This window comes from Euprymna scolopes, chromosome 10 (assembly GCF_053919585.1).
Source record: "Euprymna scolopes isolate OS-2025 chromosome 10, ASM5391958v1, whole genome shotgun sequence".
NCBI lineage: Eukaryota > Metazoa > Mollusca > Cephalopoda > Sepiida > Sepiolidae > Euprymna > Euprymna scolopes.
In genome coordinates this window covers 62,518,094-62,542,719 of record NC_136491.1, presented here as the reverse complement: position 1 = coordinate 62,542,719, position 24,626 = coordinate 62,518,094, and the positions used below count along the sequence as shown (strand labels likewise).

The following is a 24,626-nucleotide window of genomic DNA, read 5'->3' as shown; positions in this document are numbered from 1 at the left end:
TGACAAGTTTCAAGAAAAAATACACGATTAAACCCGGTTCTTCAACTTCCAACGTAGACCCCTACTACCATGCCTCCTCCAACATCAGGGGTCTACATTCTAACCTTCCAGAGGTTGAAACCCAATTACAGGAGACTAAACCAGACCTTTTTTTTTAAGTGAAACTGGCATTGGACAGGCTATTTCCCTAGAAGAGTTCGCAATTAAAGGATACTCTAACTTAACTTCTAAATCTGACCCCAAGATCGCCATGGGCATGGAATATGTGCCTATATTAAAGATGGCTTTCCATGTGGTAGGGACATCTTCAGAGAGGATCCTAACTTACCCTATATGTGCTTCCGGGTTGCATTAGCTCACATTACTGCATTTATATTTACTCTCTACCGCCCCCACAACAGCGGAGTTACTATCTTTAAAAGCATATCTGAGAAAATTGACCAAGTTCTATCTGCTTATCCTTCAGCTAACATTCATGTATGTGGAGACTTCAATGTTCACAACGTGGAATGGTTGACCCACTCAAACAAGACTGATGATGAGGGGAGGTTCTGTCATGATTTCTCCATTGCTTATGACCTCACTCAGATTGTTCATGAACCCAACCGTGTGCCCGACAATGACGGCCAGTATCTGAGTCTACTACACCTTTTTCTCACAACTTGCCCTGAACTATGTTCAGTTTCTGTTCTGTCTCCCCTTGGATCTTCCGACCACTCTGTTGTATCGATTAAGATAAAAATGAAATGTAATAAGTTCCCAGACGTACCTCTCCATCGTACAGTATATTGATACACTAAGGCTGACTGGGATAGTTTCCGTACATTTATATCGGATCTACCTCTGCATTCCATGTTTAAAAAGGATGTGTCCTCTATAGTATCAGACCTGACGGAATGGTTAATTGTAGGTATAGACCGTTTCATACACTCAAAAAAGTTCCAGCAAAAACCTAACAGCCAGCCATGGTTCTCTCCAGAATGTGCTGCTGCCATTGCGCATAGAAATCACTTTTTCCACTGCTTCCAACGTAATAGATGTATGGAAACTAAAGCCGCTTTCAGGACTGCCAGCAACCATTGTAAGAAAGTAATAAAGAACGCAAGAGAGTTGTATGCTCAGTCCGTCAAGTCCAAAGTAGCTGAGCAGCGGCTTGGTTCCCACCAGTTTTGGCAAATAGCAAACAAAATCCTGAACAGAAGCGTGTGCTCTATCCCAACTATCATCAATGGACCTGAGGTAATCTCGTCAGCATCAGACAAAGCCAAACTCTTTGCAGCTAATTCTACCCTTTGCGATCAAGGCCGCCAACTCCCAATATTTCCTCCTGTATCAGAAAACACGCTATGTGATATACATATATCTGTACGTGATGTTGCCAAGCTAATCAAAAACCTTGATTCCAGTAAAGCAACCAGCCCTGACGGTATTTCAATTATAGTACTCAAAAAACTTCAACCAGAACTAGCGCCCATACTTACAAAACTGTTTAAACGTTGTCTTAAGGAGAATAACTTCCCATCGCCCTGGAAAATCTCATCAGTATGCCCTGTATTTAAGAATTCAGGTGATCGCTCATCCCCCTCTCAGTATAGGCCAATAAGTCTCCTGTGCGTCATGAGTAAGTTGCTGGAATCTGTGTTAAATACAGAAATAATCAACCATCTCAACAAAAATAACCTTCTTAGTGACACTCAATATGGTTTCCGTTCTGCTAGATCTACAGCAGATGTGTTTACAGTTAGATCTCATAGGATTAGCAAATCTCTCGGCGGAGGCAACCTTTCTAGGGCAATTGCTCTTGATATATCTAAGGCCTTTGATAGGGTATGGCATAATGGTTTACTTCACAAGATCTCTAGCTATGATATAGCACGAAATATCTTTTCAATTATTAAATCATTTCTTTCTGATAGATCCATAAGAGTAGTAGTTTAGGGGCAAAAATCAGAAGCTCACAGTATTAATGCTGGAGCCCCTCAGGGGTCCATCCTGGGCCCAACTCTTTTCCTGATCTACATTAATGATCTTCCAAATCACATCCTTACGTCATTTGTAGACATTTATGCTGATGACACTACCATTTATGATAGCACATCTAAGACAATAAACGACCAAGTTCTCTCCGATTCTCTCTCCTCTAATCTTGAGCACGTGATACAATGGGGAAAGGAGTGGCTGGTTACTTTTAATGGATCTAAAACCAAGCTTCTCTCTTTACATCATCAACATTCTGATCCACATCTGGCATCAATTGAAATGAATGGCTCGCCTCTTCAGGAGGCCTCAAGTTTTGACAAGCTTCTGGGCTTGACCGTTACTCCTGATCTGAAATGGAACACGTACATCAAACCTGTTGCCAAGGTCGCTGGAAAAATGGTGGGATCTTTCTATCGATCCAGTAGATATCTCACTGCTGATGCAATTCTCTATCTATATAAGAGCCAGGTACGTCCAAGGATGGAGTACTGTTGCCACATCTGGGCAGGAGCTGCTAGAAAGGACTTGTCCTGCCTTGATAGAGTTCAAAATAGACTTTGTAGCCTCATAGGAGATATCCTTTTCTCTTTCCTGCAACCTCTATCTCACAGAAGAGATGTTGCGAGTTTGTTTTTGATGTATCGTTATTTTCATGGTCTCCCCTCCCCAAACTTTCACAAGAAACACTCGTCTAGCTGAAAACACTCTCAATAATTCCCCCCACTCTTTATCTGTGCCTAAACCTAAACGTAGATTCCATGAACAAAGCTTTTTTCTTAGAACTGCACGCCTGTGGAATTGTCTTTCGTTTTCCTGCTTTGTGGCTGACTACAATATGGTTGTCTTCAAGTCTAACATAAACAAGTTCTTGATGAGCCGTTCCATATGTTAACAAATTTACCGAATTTCCATTACTAATGATTACTATATTATCCAATTTCTACTGTACACTCTTTAACCCTTATCCTCGAGTGGCCTCTCGGCCTTGATAATGTGGTGATGCCTGTGTAAAAAAAAAAAATTTAATTAGTGATCTTTTTTTACTGAAAAGAGATATGATACCAGATGTAAAGAGTTTTAAGATGGTTTATGAAAAAACTTTTTTTTTTTTAAATGGAACAATTTTTGATTACTCAAAAAGATAAAATGGTTGTAAACACGAAAATATAGTAAAATCATGAAGAGGAACGACTAATGAACAAATATAAGCAAATGCTAAGCTCCTCATCCAGGCTGTAGAGATGAAAGTTATCTCTCTTGAATTAACCAGAAGCAGACAAGAGTTGTCTCCCCTGCTCTTTTATATAACCAGCACACGGCTCTCGTGACTCTCTCTTCCATTCGGCAGTTTAAAGGAAACACTCCTCCAATCCTAAACAGGCCACCAAAATCATTTTGTGGAAGTTCCACAAAATGACTATAGTGACCTTGATGAAAAGTTGTCAATTATAAAATAAAGGAGAAAAAAACAACAACAAAAAAAACAACCTAATTACGTATAATAAGTAAAATCAAAAGATCCTACAAATAATTCTCAATGTTTATAATGCTTGTCAAGAATTTGCAAAGGATTGTGAAAAATGGACCGCATGTTTCCATGATGTCAGATTTGTGTTAACTATACGAACTATGGAAAAGCAGAAGCGACTTAATGACTTTGTTTATCTTCTTCAAACTGTAATTAATAATTAATCTTTGTTATAATTTTATTAGATTTTAAGATTTACACAGTTTAACGATTAATAATATTATAAACATTTGTATATTAAATATGAAACACGGTTTTGCTGAATGTTCGTTTGGTTACCTAGGGGCTTCCATATTTTGTTCAGTAAAAAGAGAAAAACAAAATATGAGGTGGGGGCTACAAAATGCTTAATATTTGTGCAATAATATTTTCAAATTGAAATTTTAAAATAATGGAATTTTAATCGTTTTAATCTTTTAAAAATTAATTAATTTTGAGGAAGTTTCTTTTTCTTGGCAGTTCAACTGATTATAGTATATATTAATTCGAAAAAACGTTATTTAAAAAAAAACATAATATTAAATTTATATAATTTTCTTAATTGCAACTTCAAGGGAATTTTTTGTTCAATACGTGTATTTAAATTTTAAAAAATAAATATGTTTTACTTATTTGAACTCTTATGTTTCATAATAAATAGAAATGTCGATAGATTTAAATATATTTTGTTCAAATTTCGAAAAAATAAATAGGGGGGGGGAACGCACTAAAAAAAATATTTTCCCCTCATATATTTTACAGAAACTGCATTTTATATGTAATTTCATTCTAAAATAGATAAGCATCGAAAATTTCATGAAAATCTGACCATTAGATTATTTTTGCTAGATTTATTAAACAAGGATATGTTTTTACGTTCGAAATGCTTACTACATGGTAACGTTATTTTAAAGCGCCAATTTTGTAAACACGATTTTCGTCTCGCAATTTCATTATTTTTGTGCGATGAAAAAATTTTTTTTAAATGATTAGTAGTTTATTTTTCCCTTCTTCTTTTAAATGGTACAAAAGTTATATTGATAATATTAATTTAATTTATAATAAATGTTCATCGTTTTACATATAGGGGGGGGGGCAATTCTGTGGTAACTTTTGGAGGTAACCTAACATGCATAGTTGAACAGACATTTATTTTTATAAAATATGAAAAAATAATTGGAATTGGAAACTCACTCTGAAACTTTTGAAATCATTGTGAAGTTGGTGAAACAGTTTTTTTTTTATTCATACTAGACATAGCCAGTATCTGTTTTGGGAAGTTATTCCAATATTTGGTGGTGTCTTGTTTTAGGGCCTCAAATAATTCCACTCTTTAAAATGAAAACAAAGAAATACAAAGAGACTCAAGAAAATTCAAATAAAAAAAGTGAAAGCAATATTCAGTCTGCTGAAAAACTATCATATTCTTTATCGACAATGAAGAAAAAAGTGCAGAAGTTTCCAAAACGCAAAAATATGATGACAGTTATTTCAGATTTGGATTTACTTGGACAGGCAATAAGAAAGGGCCAAATATACTTTATGTTCAGCGTGAAACCATTCTTAACAACAGTAGTTTCTACCCAGCTAAACTCTAATGACATTTAGAAACAAAACACTCACAAGTTAAAGTATTGATTATTTTAGAAACAAATGTCAGGAACTGAAAGCAAGTAAAAGTTTTTGGATCTTTTGTTAGTGATAAGAGTGCACTTCTTGCCTCTTATAGAATTAGTGTTAGGATAGCCAAACAAGTTGAAGCCCATACAATTGCTGAAACTAATAAAACCTGGCGCAAAAGATTTAGTAGAGTGTGTGATGGGCAAAAAATATGTTTGCTGCATAGAATGTGCCCCTTTCTAATAATAACAGTTTCTAAAAATATCAGTGATATGGCTGAGTTTTTCCAAGAGGAACTAGTTAGAATAGTAAAATTAAGTCAAAATTTTTCACTCCAAATGAATGAATCCACGGATGTTGCTGGCTGAGGCATAATACTTGTATTTGTTACATTCATAATTTCAGCATTGAAGACGACATGTTATTGTGCAAGCCTTTGGATACTCATACAAAGGGTGAAGACATATTTCAAGTAATTGAATCCTTTTTTGAAAAGCATGACATTTTATGGCAGAACTGTTCAAGTATATGCATTGATGGAGCTGCAGCTATGGTGAACAAATATTCAGGTGTAATTAATTAATTGTGCGTGCCTCCAGATTTAAATGAAGTGATTGATTATGTGACAAGAATTGTTAACTTTATTAAAGCCAGACAACTTAAATTTCACATCTTTAGTTTATTGTACGAAGATATGGGGAGCACTCATAAATCATTGATATTACACACTGCTGTTCGATGACTTTGCTGTTTTGTTTTTTGTTTTTTTACATAAGAGTCGTCATTTATCAAGGCCCAGAGATCACTCGAGGATAAGGGTTAAAGAGTGTACAGTAGTCGATGGGACAATATCATAGTAGTGGAAATTTGGTAAATTGGATTACTTAATGGGAATGGCTCATTAAGAGCTTGTTTATGTTGGACTTGAAGATGACCATATTGTAATCAACTGAAAAACAGGCAAACGGAAGACAGTTCTGCAGGCGTGCAATTCTAAGAAAGAAGTTTTGTTCATGGAATCTACGTTTATGTTTAGGCACAGATAAAGAGTGGGGGAAATTGTTGATAGTGTTTTCAGCTAGACAAGTGTTTCTCATGAAACTTCGGCAAGGGGAGACCATAGATTGGAGCTCAGACGAGCACTTGCCATGAAAATAATGATAAAGCAGAGACAGGCTTGCAACGTTGTTTCTGTGAGAAAGAGGTTGCAGGGAAGAGAAAAGGGCATCACCTATGAAGCTATGAAGTCTATTTTGAACTCTGTCAAGGCAGGATAAGCTACTTCTAGCAGCTCCTGCCCAGATGTGGTAACAATACCCATCCTTGGACGTATCTGGCTCTTATATAGGTAGAGAATTGCATCAGCAGTGAGATATCTACTGGATCGATAGATGGATCCCACCATTTTTCCAGCGACCTTGGCAACAGATTTGATGTACGTGTTCCATTTCAGATCAGGAGTAAAGATCCAACCCAGAAGCTTGTCAAAACATGGAGCCTCCCCAAGGCGAGAGCCATTCATTTTAGTTGATGCCAGATGGGGATCAAAGCATTGATAATGTAAAGATAGGAGCTTGGTTTTAGATCCATTAAAAGTAACCAGTCACTTCTTTCCCCATTGTACCACATGCTCAAGATCAGAGGAGAGAGCATCAGAGAAAACTTGGTCATTTATGGCCTTTGATGTGTTGCCATAGATGGTAGTGTCGTCAGCATAAATGTTTACGAATGATGTAAGGATGTGATTTAGAAGATCATTGATGTAGATCAGGAAGAAAGTGGGACCCAGCATGCACCCCTAAGGGACTCCAGCATTAATACTATGTTTCTGATTTGCTGGTTAGATTTTATGAGTTGCATGTTTACGCGTTTTTATCAAAAGCAATTTAGCCTCCAAATTGAAGGACAATATATGGATACAGATATATTTGTTCATTTAAAAGAAACAATATTTCATTGTAATGCACTCATTACATATCTCAAAGCTCAAAGTAAAATAATTGCTCTCCAACGCAATTTGAAGCTCTGATATGATTGCATTCTTGTGGGAAAATATGAATATTTTACACACCTTTGTAAATATCTACTTGCCAATCAGCTTTCTCTTTTTACAGAAATAAGTCTATCTCTCAGCATCTATCTATGATGGTTGAATTAACTGGCAATACTTCATTTTTAATACTGAAAACTGGATTCAAGATCCATTTCTTGATTCCCAAAACACACAAGAATTGAGAAAGTCACAATATTTTTCTCGGTGGTGGTCATAAAGTATGTGCTTAGTATAGTAGAACGTTATAATTGAAAATTTATCCCCCACGATAAAAGTCATAAAAAGATTTTTTTCAAAAATTATTTTTTTTTAATCTGAAAGTCAAGTTTGTAATCGATGAGATTAACGTGAAAAAAGAAAAAAAAAAGTGTAAATTGTGGAATTTAGAGATGGGGATCAATTTCCTAAATGTCCACCAATTGAGAAAAAGACAAAAATAAAAAATAGAGAGGGGGCAAGCTCCTTCAAGTATTTATTGAAGCGCCTTATTTCCTACATGACACTATATATGTTAGAATGAGATACTAATAATCCTATGTACTTAAAACATGTTTTCCTTTTCATTAATACTAGCGGAGGTACCTGGCGTTGCCCGAGTGTTTGTAGGTGTGTGTGGTGTTAAATAAAAACGAAACCCGGTGTGGGGGGGGGGGGGCGAGGGGGGGAAAGTTGGTAGGATCGAACCCGAAGCCCTGAGGCGAAGTTTGAAAATAAAATCGGCCAGCCAGAATGAGTTAGTGAAAGATGTTTGACTTTATTTAAGTAAGAACCAAATTGATAGGTGCACACCCGGAAGTCGTCGAGTGTGACAACGATAACGTAAGTTTGTTTGTTATAAGCAAAGTAAAAAAAGAAAACGTTTTAATTAAGTGGGAGGGGGGGGGTAATCAAAACATCGAAAAAAAAAACACAAAAAAAACTAACGTAAGGCAAACGAACGATGAAAACAGAAAACGAACATGTGAAAAATGGCTTAAATAAGCCTGTTTCGATATTAAAATTTAAAAAATCAGTGGGTACCCGGGTGTTTTTGGGTGTGTGGTCGGGGGTGGATAAGCGAAGTTAAAAAAAAAATAGAAAAACGAACGTTACGTGAAAAATGGCTTAAATAACACTGGTTCAATAGTTAAATTTAAAAAAAGAAAAAGAAGACATTTCACACCACGATTCGAAACCAAAACGTTTAGATAATGAACCAACGCGCTAATCGACTGAGGTAACGCGACGTACATGAAATTTGTTCAGTTTTTCAACTATTTAAAGTAAATCAGGTCATGATGTCATCTGGCGCATGCGTAGAACCGCTCGTCGTTACGAGAAAACTGTTTTTGTTGACCCCTCCCCCCTGTTGAAAATTGTCGATTTTGGGGTAAAAAATTAACATTTTTGGCCAATTTTTTGATATTTTTTTAAGCGAAGGATGGGGCTTCGATATGATACCGAGTTTGTGAATCTTCGTTGTGTCTATCGAAAGTTTTTAGCAGACACACAAACATACACACATACATACATTTTCACTTTTATAGCGAGGGGTACCCGGCGTTGCCTGGGTGTTTTTCAGGGTATGTGAAAAAAACCCGAAGCGTTGACAACGCGCAGTTGGAAAATAGTAAAGTATTTTTAAAAAAAACAGGTGCGCGTTTTTGATTGACGTGACGGCGATAGGTATTCAGCAGTTATTTTGTGCGGGACAGTTTTGAATAAATCGGTTTGTTTGTTTTTAAAAACCCACTCCCTGTTTATTAGGAGGAGCGAAATGAAAGCTACAGTCTGATATGACAAAGTTGACATTGACCAAACTGGCTCTGGGCCTGTGATTAGAGTCGAGTTTCACTTTTTTTTATACTGAAAACCGAATGTAACGCGTGCCGATGCGGGAAATGTGGAATAATTAACGTTTGAAAGTCAATAAAATTAAATAGAGAGGCGAGCTCCATGGGTAATTCGTAGATATTACAATTTATAGATGATATAAAAAGTTTTAAAAAGTTGTGAAGCGAGCAAGCGCTTCTCTGAAAGAAGCCTTTCGTGGACATCGAGGAAAAGCGAACATACATACACACATACATTTTCGCTTTTATATATATAGACTAGCGAGGGGTACCTGGCGTTGCCCGGGTGTTTTTCGGGGTATGTGAAAAAACCCCGAAAATGTGAAAAAAAAACGAAGCCTTCAGGATGCGCAGTTGGAAAATAGTAAAGCGTTAAAAAAACAAACAGGTGCGCGTTTTTGATTGACGTGACGGCGATAGGTATTCAGCAGTAAGCATTTTGCGTGGGACAGTTTTGAATGAGGTGAATAAATCGGTTTGTTGGTTTTTAAAAACCCGCTCCCTGTTTATTAGGAGGAGCGAAATGAAAGCTACAGTCTGATATGACGAAGTCGACATTGAACAAACTTTACTTAGCTCTCTTGAGACAACTGGCTTTCGGCCTGTGATTAGAGTCAAGTTTCGCTTTTTTTATATCAAAAACCGAATGTAACACGTGCCAATGCGGGAAATGTGGAATAATTAACGTTTTAAAGTCAATAAAATTAAATAGACAGGCGAGCTCCGTGGGTAACTCTGAGATATTACAATTTATAGATGATATAAAAAGTTTTAAGAAGTTGTGAACCGAGCAAGCGCTTCTCTGAAATAAGCCTTTTGTGGACATCGAGGAAAAGCGTACATACATACATACATACATACATACATACATTTTCGCTTTTATATATATAGATAGATGTAATATTAACTTTATATTGGTACTGATGCACTGAAATAATAACATTATTTATTTATTAGGTACAGGCAAAAATGGACAAATAAAGATGGGGGGGGGGCCTAGTTTTGAAAGCCGATTTATCATAACTTATTTCATAGGTTTCCAAATACTTTTTGATTGTATTTGAAAGATTAGAGATTAAAGTTAATTTTTTAAGGAAAAAAATATTTGGACACATGAAAAAAAAAAAAGTTATGAAAAATGTTTTCACAACGAGCTAACCAATTCAGCTAAATTTTGAAGTTAAGTAAATTCATTGTAAAAATCCTTTAAAAGATAAATATTAGTTTTCTGGGTCTATTTAAAAGATAATTAGTAAAGTTCTAAGATATTCAATTAAATAAAAACACCTTGTTTGTACAAAAAATAGTTTAATTAGCCTCTCAAAAAAGCTAGTCATTCTGCTGTTTGCCAATACACAACAAATGAAGTTTTGTTAACACGATTATATGGAAACCCAAAATTACAGCCAATTAAAACGTTGTTTCAAAATGAAGTCAGGATATTAAAAGGAGGTAGGGGTGCCAGTTTTCTTTCTTTTTTTTTCACACAGACGTGCATCCATACTTTCCTATCCTGAACGTTTGTATCATTTTTATCATTTTTTTAATTTAATTATTTTTTTATGTTCCTGTTTTTAAATTAAATTTTTTAGAAATTATTGTTCAAGATTATATAAAAATTATGTTACGCTGAAAGTTTCACATTCATGCGAGCAAGGAAATTATTAAAATCTTGCATATAAAAATAATGCGAAATCTGTAATTTAAAAAAAAAGAAGTAGAAATATTTTTGCTATTATAATTTTTTTGTGTGAAAATATTAAATAACCAATGCTTAATTCAATAGTAATATCAGGAGTCCGAGGAATTAATTTTTCTTGGAGTTATATCAAATTCATTAATATGGACTTTGGGTTTTTTTTTTGTAATGTTCCTGTAAAAATGAAATAATTTTTTTTTTAAATTGTTATGAATTACGATGCATTATTTTCATAAAAAAAGCAAAAATAAATTCATTCATTTGTTTTTTTTTTACTACAGAAAACCATAACTTTCATAAAGGTATTTTTTATTTAAACAAAATAATACATTTCCACTAAGATTTAAATAAAAATAATCTGTTCATTCTGTAATCATCTATATATATAAAATATATATATTCTATATATATAAAATATATACATTCTTTATATATAAAATATATATATTCTATATATATATATAAAAGGCAAATGCACGTACGCATTTTTTATATGTCTCAAAACGCCTTTTTCCCCAACAGTCCCGGAGGGGGGGTACTATCGCTTAGAACTGTTTATATAGCCCCTAGATCATAATATGTACAATTTGCAAACACCCGTTGCGTCTAGATTTATTTACGTTGATTTTTACAAAATTATTGCTATTTCAGCCCGTCTTGTGTTCGTTCAGCTTTTTTGTATCAAAGCGAAACTAATTCAAAGCTAAGAATTGTTCCCGGCACCGGGGAACGTCCAGAAGCAATCAGCTTTGATCAATGTGAGGCCAAACTCCTTATATCAGACAATTGCTATTCAATCTGGACAATGGGGAGCTGGTTTCCCCCTCCCCAACATCTTGGGGAAACAACCAGCCAAAGTTGGGTAAACAAACCCAAAAGCTGCCCCGCAACAAAAGTTAACTCCGCTACTTCTATTTGAACTCATTAATGAGGTCAAATAGAAGTAGCAGAGTTAACTTTTATTGCGGGCACATGTCAATTCTGTTTTTAATACTTAAATAAATAAATTCAAATGTGTTTTAGTTGCTCTTTGTTGGCCAAGCGGGTAACATGTCAGGTTTTTTGCACACTTTATCTAAAGGTTGTGAGTTCGAATCGTGGTGTGAGATGTCTTTTTTTTTTTTTCGATTCTTAAAGGTTTAATATTGAAACAGGGTTACTTAAGCTATTTTTCACGTTCTATGTTTTTTTTGTTTTTATTTTTCAGATTTTTTAAATGTTTTAACATTCATTTTTCTGGGTTTTTTCCATCACATTCGCATTTTTTTTTTTTTTTTTTTTCGATTTTAAGAAATTTTAACATCGTTCGTTTGCCTTAGGTTAGTTTTTTAATTTTTTTTTTTCGATCACATTCGCGTTTTCTTTTTTTGTTTTTGTTTTTCCGATTTTAAGAAATTTTAACATCATTTGTTTGCCTAACGTTAATTTTTTTGGGTTTTTTTTCGATTTTTTTAAGTTTTAACATTTTTTTTATAATATTTAAACAGGGTGATTACTTCGCTTATTCTTTTGTTTTGATTTAAAATTGGTTAATTTCGTGATTTTTGGTAAATTTTTAAATAAAGGGATGGGTCAAAATGTTTATATATATACTTTGATGTAGGGGCTACTATAGGTATGTCAGAATTTTTGACACCCTTAACACAAAACTGCGAATAAAATATACAAAACTCGTAATTTCTCTTTTTAAAGTGGTTTGTTTAATTTCTTTATGGAATATACTTCCACATTAAACTATTAAAGTTTTTTGAAAAATAATAGAAACATTATTTTTTATTTAAAAAAAAAAAAAACAGTGTTTACAAAGTGCCTGCGTGTGTTCATGCTGCCATTTTTTTACATAATAAAATGAATTGAATTTTACAAGTTAAATTTTTTTCAATTTTTTCAATTTAAAAATCTATCAAAATTTTTCTATTGGTTCAATTTTTACAATATTTGCAGGTTTAATGCGAAATTTTATGGTCTTTCCGATAAACTGAATATAATATTCTAGACAAACGTTTTTTTTTTTAATTTACCCCCCCCATTTTGCAATGTTTATTAAAATAAAAATACTTAATTTTCTCACCTCAAATTTATATATTACAAATTGAAGATAAAAGATCAATAAATAAAATAATCTAATTTAAAACAAAAAAACAGAATAGTTTTGAGCAAATTTACCTGTAAAGTCAAAAGTTTAAAACCTTTATTTTTTAAGTGAAACCTCAAATTTTTTTAATTTTGTCCTGAAAACATTGAATACCTACAACAATTTTTTCTGCTTCATTCAATGTTTTTTTTTTTTAGATTAAAAAAAAAAAAAAAATCACTCCATAAAGACAAAATAAAATATATTACATAAAAAAACTCATGTATTTCTTTAAGAGAATAAAAAAAAATCGAAAATCAGTCAAGCGGAATTTTTTTATGTGATTATTTTTCAAATACAATGGCCCATATTGATTAACTTTTGTTTACAGCCAGCAATAGAAAAAGAGATTAATTCTGGCCCTTAGTAGTTCTTAACTCAAATAAAAGGAGACAGTTGTCTCCCTTTATTTCCGTTCTGAAACATCTGATATCACGTTATTTTTTAATACTTGCTTAAAAAAGTATTTTATTTAAAAAGGACCTGGAATATAAAATATAAATATGGATAAATTCTTGACAATGAAGAATGGAAGTACTCATTGATTAGTATTTTTTTATAGGTAAGTGATTTTTGGAATTTATATATATATGTTATATTCAAAGTAAGTTAAAATTTGTTGATTTTCTTGAAATCTTTTTTAAAGAAAACCGATTTAAAAAAACAAGTATTGCATATTTTGCTATTAAACCTGATCTTATTTTAAAATTTGGTCTTTGCTCCTTTTATTGAAAAAAAAATTGGTAAATTTATACAAATACCGTGACAGCGAATTATTAATAATAACCCTAACCCAGTTTTCAGATTCGTGTTCAGCACACCGAAACGTAACAGAATACTACGTCTGTTTTTACTAATTCGCTGTCACAGTGTTTGTATAATAATACCAAAAAATTAGGGTTTGAATGACATTTTTCAAGTAGTTATAAGCTTCAAAAGATAGTAAGTCTAAATATTCAAGTTTTCATCACGCATTTTAATGGCGATTTTCTGACACTGCTAGGGCTACTATCGGGGGATATAAGTTGTAAGGATTCTTTGTAGAGAGTTGAGCAGCAAGATGTCTGTTCACATTACACTTGAACTTCTGCATGTCAATACAGTTGGGAAACTAGGAACTCGGAAGGGAGTTCTAAAGTCTAGCAGTTCTGAGGAAGAAACTATTAGAGTAGAAGGGGTAGCAGTGTCAGAAACTGATCTTAAGAATGCGTGAAAAAAAATTGAATAATTCGATCTCCTATATTTACAAGCTTATAACTACTTGCAAAATGTAATTCAAACTCTAACTTTTTTTCAATTAAAGGAGCAAAGACCAAATTTAAAATAAAATAACAGGTTTAATAGCAAATTATGCAATACTTGTTTTTTTCAATTGGTTATCTTTAAAAAAGATTTGAAGAAAATCAACGAAATTTTACTTACTTCAGTTATAAAAAATCGATATAAATTCCAAAAAAATCACTTACCTATAAAAAATACTATTGAATTTTTAGTTCCATTCTTCATTGGTCAGAATTTATCCATATTTATATTTTGAATTCCATTTATTTTTTAAATAAAAGAATTTTTTAAACGACTATTTGAAAAAAGCGTGATTACACAAGCAGTTTTACGTCTTTATCGAAAAACCGGAAGTAGCGGTTTGTCCTTGTTTAGAACTACAGATCGATAGAAGGCAGTAAAAACCACACATTCGCATTAGCCGCCTAGCCTTGTGCCTGAAGAAATATGTGTTCCTATAGTTCAAAAATAGTAAAATTTTACTCATGAATTTTTGCCTTTAAAAAAAACAGTCAAGGAATTTTTTTTTCTTTTCTCAAAGAAATATATAAATTTTTGATTTATTATATTTTCATTCTTCTTTATCGAGTGAAAATTTATTATTTTTTTTAAATACCTAAAAAAAGAAAACATTGAATAAAATAGAAAAAAAATTGTCGTCCGCGTCCATTACTTACTGGACAATATAAGCAGAACATAGGCTTCCAATCAACAACAAAAAAAATCAACGTGGTTAAAAAAAAAAAAAGGTTTTACACTTTACAGGTACATTTCCAAAAACACTTTTTTCTTTTTTTTAATTTACAATATATTATTCATTGATCTTTTATCTTCAATTTGTGATATATAAAACTTTGGTGAGTAAATTAATTATTAAAATTTTAATAGACATTTCAAAACGGGGGGGGGTGAATTAAAGAAAAAAAACGTTTGTCTAAAATATTATATTCAGTTTATTCGAAAGAGCATAAAATTTCACATTGACTCATTGAAAATATCGTAAAAATTAATCAATAGAAAAATTTTGATAGATTTTTAAAGTTTAAAAATTGAAAAAAAAAATTAACTCGTAAAATTCAATTGATTTCATTACGTAAAAAAATGGCGCGCCGGCACTTTGTAAACACTGTTTTTTTTTGTTGTTTTTTTTTTAAATAAAAAATAATAATTCTATTATTTTTTAAACAACTTTAATAGTTTATTTTGGAAGTATATTCCATACAGAAAATAAACAACCCACTTTTAAAAGAGAAATTACGATTTTTTTAATATTTTATTCGCAGTTTCGTGTTAAGGGTGTCAAAAATTCCCCCAAAATTCTGATACACCTATAGAAGGGGTTTTTACATCTAGGGATCTCTACGGTGTAGGGGGTAGGTAGGATTTTGCAGATTGTCGGATTTGTCGGATGTATTTACGTCGAGGAGTACAAGGGCTTGTAGTTCGTCAAAGGATCCACCATTAAAATACTTATAGAACAGGCAAAGGGATTCAACATTTCGTCCATGGGACAGAGGTTGAAGCTTGGATGACAGTTCAAGACAGGTTGGCGACTCTCTTTTGATGAACACTGTCCCAGAGCGAGAGACTAGAGTAGCAGCAGAGCACAGACAGCACTCAGCAGTCAGCACTAGCCAAAATGTGACAACAATACTCCATAAAAGCCATTCTTAACATGGGAAGGGGGGATGTTTTGTAATTGACAATTTAATAAAAAAGGATATCGTAAAACTTGAAAATACTATTTTTAAAAAATAGCACAGTAACATAAGCGCTTTTAATCATAGCACGTAATAATAAATAAATACAAAAAGTATCGCTTATATCGCATTTTCGAAAGATTTTAAAGGTACTCCTGCAGAATATGGACCGTGCTATTTTTAAGTAGGAACTCAAATGTATTTTAATTGTTACGGTATTTATTAAATTGTTGGGTAAAAGTACTGAATAGTTACAAAACGCTTTCTCCTCTCCATGTTAAGAATGGGCGTCTAAATGTTATTTCAACGCGGTCCGTATTCTGCATAAGTACCAATTTTAATACGCATCTAATCTGAACTTTTAGCACATAAGCTCTACACATTCATTGAACACTTTTGAAAAAAAAAATTCGTTTCTTAATTTAAACTTATTTTTGTGTCATATGCAGAATATAACAAGTTGTGTGTATTTCATTATTTTCTCTTGAATCGGACTTTTATCACGCATGCTTTTATTTTGAATACCACCGTGTTCTACGAAAGGTGAATACATTTTTCAGGCTTTTTTTCTCGTTTATAGAAATACGATTCAAATATTACATTTATGTTAATATACTTACGATTTTTATTTAAATGTCGAAGTGGGTGAGTATTGATAAAATTAATTAATTTAAATTTCTGAAATTGGTTCAGGAGATATTTCCCACGCACCGCCATGCTGTTTCATTAAAGGTAGTTCCAAAATCTGAACTTGTTGATGTGTGGATCAGAATAGTATTATTTTTCTCATATAGAATTTTTTTTTTTTAATCTTAGTAATGATTATTTAATAAATGAATTTAATTCTAATCAAATGAGTAGATTTAATATTCCAGAAAAATAACAATGGACTTAAGATAAATTATATATATATATATATATATATATACATACATATATATATATATATATATTTTTTTTTTTTTCGTTTCGGTATATATTTTTTATTACTTTTTTGGTTTGACCCAATGACGAAATAGCGTTACTTAAAGGAAGAGTAACGATTAAAAAAAAAAAAGAGTTTTTATTATTATCATCATTATTATTTAAGATTATGAATTTTATAGGGTCGTGATTAACGGGTAGATATCAGGCTGTGCTTGACGCTAAAATTAATTATTTATTTTAATTTACGTTGATTTTATAGATTTTTATTTAATTTTAAAAAGCTACGTATTACAGTCTGTGTGAACAGGTCGCAACAAGGAAAGCAAAGGTCTGACACATCAACGGTGGCACTTGTTTTTAACTAATAAGTAATGATATCATAATCATTATGCCAATATTTTGTGTAAGCGAACATAAGCGAGTAATAATAACCGCAATGGACAGTATTCTGGTATGTTTTTCTCGTATTATTCGACACAGGACCTGCGAATTACGTGGAAGCAGACTTAACTGATCGTTCGTTTATTTTAAAACGACAGTAAAAAACAAAACTTGACAGTCAATTCGAAATTCAAATCTTCTCTTTAGAAAATTAAAAAAAAAAAAAAAAAATTTTAAAACAAGCCTTTCTATTTCAACACAGATAAGTTTTATTTACAATGAAACTGTTTCCCGAATCTTGTTACTTCCAGATGGTTAGTTGTCCATCATCATTTTAGTGACTACTTTTATGCATTTTAATATTTTTTTCGCTACAAAAGTAAAGATGACCTGCCAGCGCCGAAACCTTCAATATACTTGTTTTCAAACAAGGAGAAAAGACTATGGTCAGTAATTGTTTATAAAAGTAAAAAGCAACGACCCAAGAAGCATGTCGCTATTTCGGAAACTTTTAGGGGGAAATGAACCTCTTAAACCAGCTACACCCCCCGGACACCAACCTATGGGCGCACAGTTGCAGCGCAAATTTTCCAAGGGTGTCCAATATAACAGTAAGTAGAAATTTACAGTTGAACTGTTTATTTATTAATTTGATAAATTCTATTAGTTTATTTAATCTGATATTTCCCCCCACCCCTATGGATGACTATGATGCACGGGAAAGGACAGATATGCAGCCTAAAGTCTGTAAACATATCCTCTAATGGTTAGAGGCTGCATATCTGCCCTTTCCTATTAGTCTAAGCCTTGCATGACCTACTTGTAAATTTATACCGTTACATTCAACACGTGGTTAAAATTAAAATTGATTCACGAAACGTATTTTTTTATGCACTTGCAGAAGTTTTAATCATTTTCGACGAACCTGAAGAAGCTTGTCTCCTCCCTCACCTCTTTATTTTATTTTTGTTTTTTTAAACGGTTTATTATCGATCGGACAATAGTCTACCAGATTTATCAAAAATTTTTTTAAATATGTCAGTATTTGTAGAAGGAGCTCAGTTTCTAATGCAGCGTTCTAGTAAATCGACCACTCATTTTAGAACCACTATATTTTTAGGCCAAATTTCACGAGTTTGGCCTTTTCTTTCTTTTTGTCTTACTCTACAACAAGAACACCGACCGACCACTCTAATTTTTTTTTTTTTTTTTTTTTTTTTTTATAGATATTCGAAGTCGCTGCTGACAACGAATCTGATAATCAAAACTCGTCACAATTTTATCGTTCGCATGGTATGAACCGGCGAACCGCCGCTGGAGTCCCTGGAACTTTTTGCGTCATTTCACCGCCTTCCTTCGGTAGTGTTTTCTTATAGTAAAGTGACTTATCAGTGATAAGTCTTATCACACCACGGACAAATCTTTAGTAGACATTTGAAATAACAAGAAAGTTTAAAAAAAAAAAAAAAAAAAGTGGTTTATTTTTGTGTGTGTGTGTTACGTAGTTTTTAATGCTTTTAAATTGATCTAAAAAAATTAAGTGTTCACGAGTGGTTTACAAAAACATGTTTTTCGTTCTTTTTTTTTTGGGGGGGGGTCATTATTATAGAACTTGTATAGTTTAACAGGTGCGTTTTTTAATTAACCGTTTTTCTTTAAGTAAGGCGCCGACATTTACCGAGTAAAATACCGTTTAGCATTTCACAAAAATTCTGTTTACATTGGGAAGGGCGGGGCTAGTGGTGGCGGCCGCGTAAAATAGTCTCAGGTTCCAGGGATTCATACCATGCAAGCGGTAAATTTGCGACAGATTTTATTATCAGATTCGTTGTCAGCGATCTCAAATACTCTTAAAAACCAAATTAGAATGGTCGATGTTCTGTTGTGGCGTAAGGTAACATTTCCCTTTTTCTTTTTTATTTCGCTTTCTCTGATTGCTTTATTTACATATTTATGGTTATCTTCAAGTTCCATCACCGACCTATACAATCTTAGGGCAATGAATGCGCCCCAAAGTACCAACTAAAAACTTACCGGTTAAACTGAAGAGACGCCTTCCCAATTTTGATCAGCTCTCCAGTCACTATGGATGGCCAGAAATGTTATAAAGTCGTGGCTGAATGTAGTGTTATTTGAACTTTTACAAACACTGGAAAATGTATTTTAAAAAGAGTTTAGATAAAAACGTCTTGGTAAATTTTTACCTGGTTTCCATCTTAACATTTTCTTTTAAAATGTTGACTTAAATGTTTTTGGGGGATGCTTAAAAGGAATATCGCATTTAAATTTTCTGGAAATAAGTAGTTTTAAGCAATGTCATTTCTTATGTTATTACTGATGGCCATCTTGGTATGTGCGATCATATGTAAATGCAATCCCTGAAAACTATGCGCAAGCACTAACTCGGAACATATCTCAGAAGAGAACATACAATCCAAAAAGCTCCACATCCCCCAAATACAACAAACCCTGGTTCAATAGAGAATGTAAAAAAGCCATAACTTAAGAAAGATCATAAGTAGTTCAACAAAAAAATTTGGACATATACAAAAACGGCATAGCAAAAGCATGAAAAACTATTAAAGAATCAAAATGGAACACATGGAAAAACTATATGCACCATAAGAATGAAAAAATAAAAAATCTTCTGCTGGAATTCCAAGCCACATCAGCATCATCATCAGCATCTACATGAACGAAAAAGTGAATGAAGCAGCTAAAGAGTCACTTCAACAAAACTATGAGAAAAATCCCTTACGCAGACCTAAAACCTAAATAAATAAATATATATATATATATATATATATATATATATATATATACACGAGGGGCGTGCAATAAGTAATGCCCCTGACCCACTTCCCATAGCAGTAGAGCAACGAAATTTGGCACAGTTATTAGTCTTTCTCTACATAGGAACCACCCAGAGTTATGCATTTCTCCCATCATTTGATGCAGCTCTGGAGACCGTTTTTGTAGAACACCCCAGGTTGGTCCTCCAACCACAAAGTGACTTCAGAAATCAAGGCTGCATCATCTGGGAAACGCTTTTCTTTCAAAAACAACTTCATGGCTGCGAAGAGGTGAAAATCAGAGGGTGCAAGGTCAGCAGAGTAGGGAGGAAAGTGAAGCATAATAGACTCCTGTAATTGTGGTACCCTTTGCCAGGAAATCTGTCATCATTACTCCGTCCTGGTCCCAGAAGACTGTGAGCATGACCTTGCCACTGGAGAAGACCTTCTTTGGAGGTGGTGAGTCCAAGTGCTTTCACTGCATTGACTGGGCTTTGGTCTCCGGATCATAGTGATGGACCCAGGTTTCATCCTGTGTAATCAGTCTTTTGAAAAACTTTGACTCCTTCTTGGCACATCTCCAAAGTCATCTTGAGCACTTGACATGTTCTCGCTTCTGGAATGGTGTGAGCAACCTGGGAATCCATCTGGCAGATACCTTAAGCATATGCAAATGGTCATGAATGATAGTTTCCACAGGCTCTGTACTAATCTTGACATCTTCGGTTATTTGGCGAATAGTAATGCGCCGATCTTCCAAAATGGCAGCTTCAACTTGATGGACAGATGCCTCATCAATGGCAGAAGGGGGGGGGGGTGACCAGGTCTGGGAGCTGTTTCTACAGACTTCCGGCCATGTTTGAATTCACGATGCCAGCGTTTTACAAAGTCATATGATGGGGCATTATCACCATAAGTTTTTTTCATTTCATCAAGTCTCCTGTGGTGTGCGTCCTTTCAAATACAAAAACCGGATCACTGCTCGACATTTCACACCTGAGCCAGTTCAAACACCTATAAAACAGAAACCACAATTAGTTCAATTGCTCCAAAATCAAATAAAAAAAAAAAGGGTGCGACTGGCATGGTCACGCATTACTTTTTTCATGTATTGTTTTTAGACACAATAAATTGTCTCTGGACCAAAAATATTAAAAGTTCTTGTTTTATTCACTCAGTTTCTGTTGAAAGTCGAGTATATTTTTGATGATAATGAAAAATATTCCTTCTTGCTATTGGATGTGATAATCAATTTAGACATGTGTTAAACTTATGTCACACCTTGATTTTGGAATACATTTTGGAGTAAGCTAGATACTAAAAGTAAACAGGCTCAATTCCATAAGATATTTACAATAAAAGTAGTTCTCACAAAAACTTTCTCCATATATTTATCTCGCACATTAAATTGTGTCTCCACCAAAAAATGGTTAAAAGTTTTTGTTTTGTTCACTCACATTGTTTGTTGAAAGTAAAAACTTTTGAAAAAGTCTTGAAACATTTCAAAAACTTATGTACACTCATTTTCTGCCTTTTTGACTCCTACGCTTGTTCCATTTTCTTATAAAAAAAACATGGCAATTTTGATAAGGGCTGTTTGTTTTAGCAAGGCTCCTCTTGAGCAAACGTCCTATTTCATACACAGAAACGAACTTGAACTATTCCCTGAGAAGTGCCTTCATGGGAAGCAACCAGTTTCGAACTGTATGGGGTTAAGTCAGGGTGAGTGAACATTCATACCAAATTCCATAAATTTCATATTCAAACAGGCATCCATTAAAAACGTTGAATATGTAAAAATTGGTAAAAAGATAAAACAGTTGCAGTGAAATGGTATTCATAAAATAATGGATTTCACAACCAAAGTCAGCATTCAATATTTACATGCTACTGTGTTCTTTATGTCAGTGAAATGCAGAAATGGTGTTTTGATACTCTTGGTCAGTTATTGTGTATGTCCTTTGGTACATGTTGTTGGGGATACAACACAAAGAATTTTCTTGATGGGAACAAACCATGTATCATCAATCTGCATCCAACTGCATGTCTTGCGTCGTCCATGGAAATGCATGAACTTGACAGTTACACTACTTTCCTCTGCATTTATTTCATTCACGATACCAACCCAAAGCGTCATAAATACAGGTTATATATTGGATTGGTGTGATGTCAGAGATATAAAGAATTGATGGCAAGTTAGTCATGAATATCAATATATAGTTCATCCCCACTGGACAACTTATGGCCAATTTGTGATGTTGGCAATGGTACCAAAAGGGTGACTAGCTCTGGTTCCTGGCACTGGAAAACCTTGCTTCAACCGACTTTCTCACCTTCTCCATGGTTTTTTTACTGATCGCAAAAAAACGGATGGCAGACATCTGGTAGATAGCAAGCATGGCTTAATAATCAAAGATTTGATTATTAAGAGAGCATTGGAGTGACCGCTTAGCCACATGGCGTTTTACTGAACCATCAATTTCATCACAAGAGGATTTTCCATGACTGGTGGTGAAGAAAACCCACTCACCCTCAATACCAAAGTCCTTCTTATGCAAGTATAAATTGATGAAATTCTTGAAGTTTTTATATTGAGCCCCGCAGCAATCATTTGCAGTGATAAGGTCTGGATTAAGTGAACAGTCAGTGTCTGCGTTTGATACACGAATGCAATGTCATGAGTTTTGTCATCAGAAATAAAACACGATGAAATGTGCTTTGGCTGCTGATCAGAATCTGTTGTAAATCACTACTGGGTGCAGGGTGCAATATTCCTTGCTCCAATGATAACTTTGAATTTTGTCTTATATTAAAAATTGAAAGTTTTCTCCAAAGTCTTCCAGAATCAGCACCTCATTTGAACAAAGATTGTATTTCTTTTGATTAAAGTATCTTGCCTTGGCATTTTGTTAGTGTTTAGTAAGATTATCAATGGTGTCGATCAACATATCTTTATATTCTGTATATGTTATTGTTGCATGGTCGGTTGCGTCCCATTGACTAAAATGAAACTGGTCATTGGGCTTCATATCATACAGCTCCTCATCCAAGAATTTCTGCAATGCTACTCTACCAGGACAATTTTCAGAGCGATGCATCATACTCTTTGTTAAAAGAATCACAAACTAACTTTGAAATCAAATCTTTTAAGTGATGTTCCACTTCATGGCATCGACAAGAAGTTTTGCATTCTGATGTATGTCACAGAACAGAATGTGTAGATCCAGCTAAAACACACCACTTGCAACATACAGTTCATACAAATTACACATTATCAAGCGTTTTGTTTGCGAACACCCTTTGCTAAACTAACAAAGTCCTTTTTGCTTGGTATTTGGCATTCATCATTCTCATACATTTATATTATCACATTGACCGTCTCTGGGAAAAATCTGGTTAGGTTTTGACAAAATACTATTTGTCAGTTCTCTAGCAGTTTGAACAACATACTCAGATACCTTGAAGAATTTAGAACTATATGCACGAGACCAGAAATCAGGAGCAAGTGTCATGATTTGGGTTTGATCAGGAGTTGAAGTGCTCTTTCATCAGATAATGTAACCGATCCAGTTCTGCTGCTTTTTCTCTAGTGTCTGTTTCACTGGGCATTAATTCTGCACAGTCAGTTCACCAACGCCAACTTTATCATCATGGACATGTCACTTTTGAATGCTTCAACAGTTTGTTCTCACTTCCTTTTGATGCTATGAACACGGCTATGAGAAGCAACACTGTGCAGAACTACAGGGGAAACATCCATGGATACCAGTCTCACATTCAAGTCTGGATCCATTGTGTCATCAACTGTCAGACTCACATATTTCTTTGTGCATTGACAACAAAGAAAGTGACCTGGTGTTACATTATATATACCCTCTTGTATCCAGATCTTTTGCCATCTGCAAAGATATTAGTTCTTCACCATTGACCTCTTGTGTTGTAAAAATCCACTACAACACTTTGTGGTCTTTGCTTCATCACAAAGAATATTTTGGAAATATTGTTTGTGATGGAAGCAAATGGTTGATAATTCACATTCATTTTCTTTCAGTCCAACTCTCTACAACAATTCCTTGCTCAAAGTTTGATAGATTCTCAAGTCCCTTGGACCAATGATAGGCAAATTTGTGACACTCAAATTGAGTTGAACACCAATGGAGTAATCCTCGTAAGTTATCCAGTTTTCTGAAGAAAGGTAAAAAAAAATAAAAATTATTAGAAACTAGTTGCACCACATTTTGCTTACATACTTTTTAAGAAACATGAGTTGCCCTCCGAGTACAAGAAGTTTCTTAATTTTTGATACATACTTCCAAAAATATCTTAATTAGTTTCTTAATCAAATTTCTCAAGTACTCTGGAAATGTAGTTTAAGGATATTTGTAAGGTATTTTGTAAGGTAAACACAGTGTAGGTGTGAATATTTGTGGGTTTCTGGTACAAATATATCATTTCCACTTTTTTCACAGAAGCCAATAAGGTAATGTAGGATTTGTTTCTTCACCCTCGCAAAACCATGTGTTTTTTCCGGAGTGCAGTGGACTGGGGGGGGGGGGGGTCTTTGTGTTCCTTAGTCTTAAATTTCATTTCATTTCAACAAAAATTAGCAATGCTTTGCATTTTGTTGATGTGCAGTGACTTCAAGAAGTATGATTGAAAGAAATCTTGTGCTTTTTTTAGAAAAATGCTGATTTTCAGGAAAACCAATTTTTTTCGTCAA

At 33.8% G+C, this 24,626-nt stretch overlaps 2 protein-coding genes across 7 annotated transcripts in view; one reads left to right on the top strand and one right to left on the bottom strand.

Moving 5' to 3' along the window:
* The window catches only part of LOC145286014 (aspartate--tRNA ligase, mitochondrial-like), a 517,834-nt gene that overhangs the window by 410,918 nt on the left and 82,290 nt on the right, over positions 1 to 24,626 (bottom strand). For 2 of the 3 annotated variants that reach the window (XM_080134626.1, XM_080134628.1), the window contains exon 1: positions 16,427 to 16,575. The exons of the other annotated variant lie outside the window; for it this stretch is intronic. In XM_080134626.1, the coding sequence (XP_079990752.1) occupies positions 16,427 to 16,523 (97 nt within the window). In that variant the 5' untranslated portion in view covers positions 16,524 to 16,575. Of the gene's footprint in view, positions 1 to 16,426; positions 16,576 to 24,626 lie in introns of those variants that run through there. 3 annotated transcript variants of the gene reach the window in all.
* The window catches only part of LOC145286012 (rab-like protein 6), a 254,354-nt gene continuing 246,015 nt past the window's right edge, over positions 16,288 to 24,626 (top strand). The window contains exon 1 of one of the 4 annotated variants that reach the window (XM_080134625.1): positions 16,288 to 16,349. Coding sequence is in view for 2 of the 4 variants with exons in the window: in XM_080134622.1 (XP_079990748.1) it covers positions 17,605 to 17,725 (121 nt within the window). In the remaining 2 variants the exon portion in view is untranslated. Of the gene's footprint in view, positions 16,350 to 16,791; positions 17,726 to 18,865; positions 19,009 to 24,626 lie in introns of those variants that run through there. The other 3 variants (XM_080134622.1, XM_080134621.1, XM_080134624.1) reach the window with 3 other exon arrangements.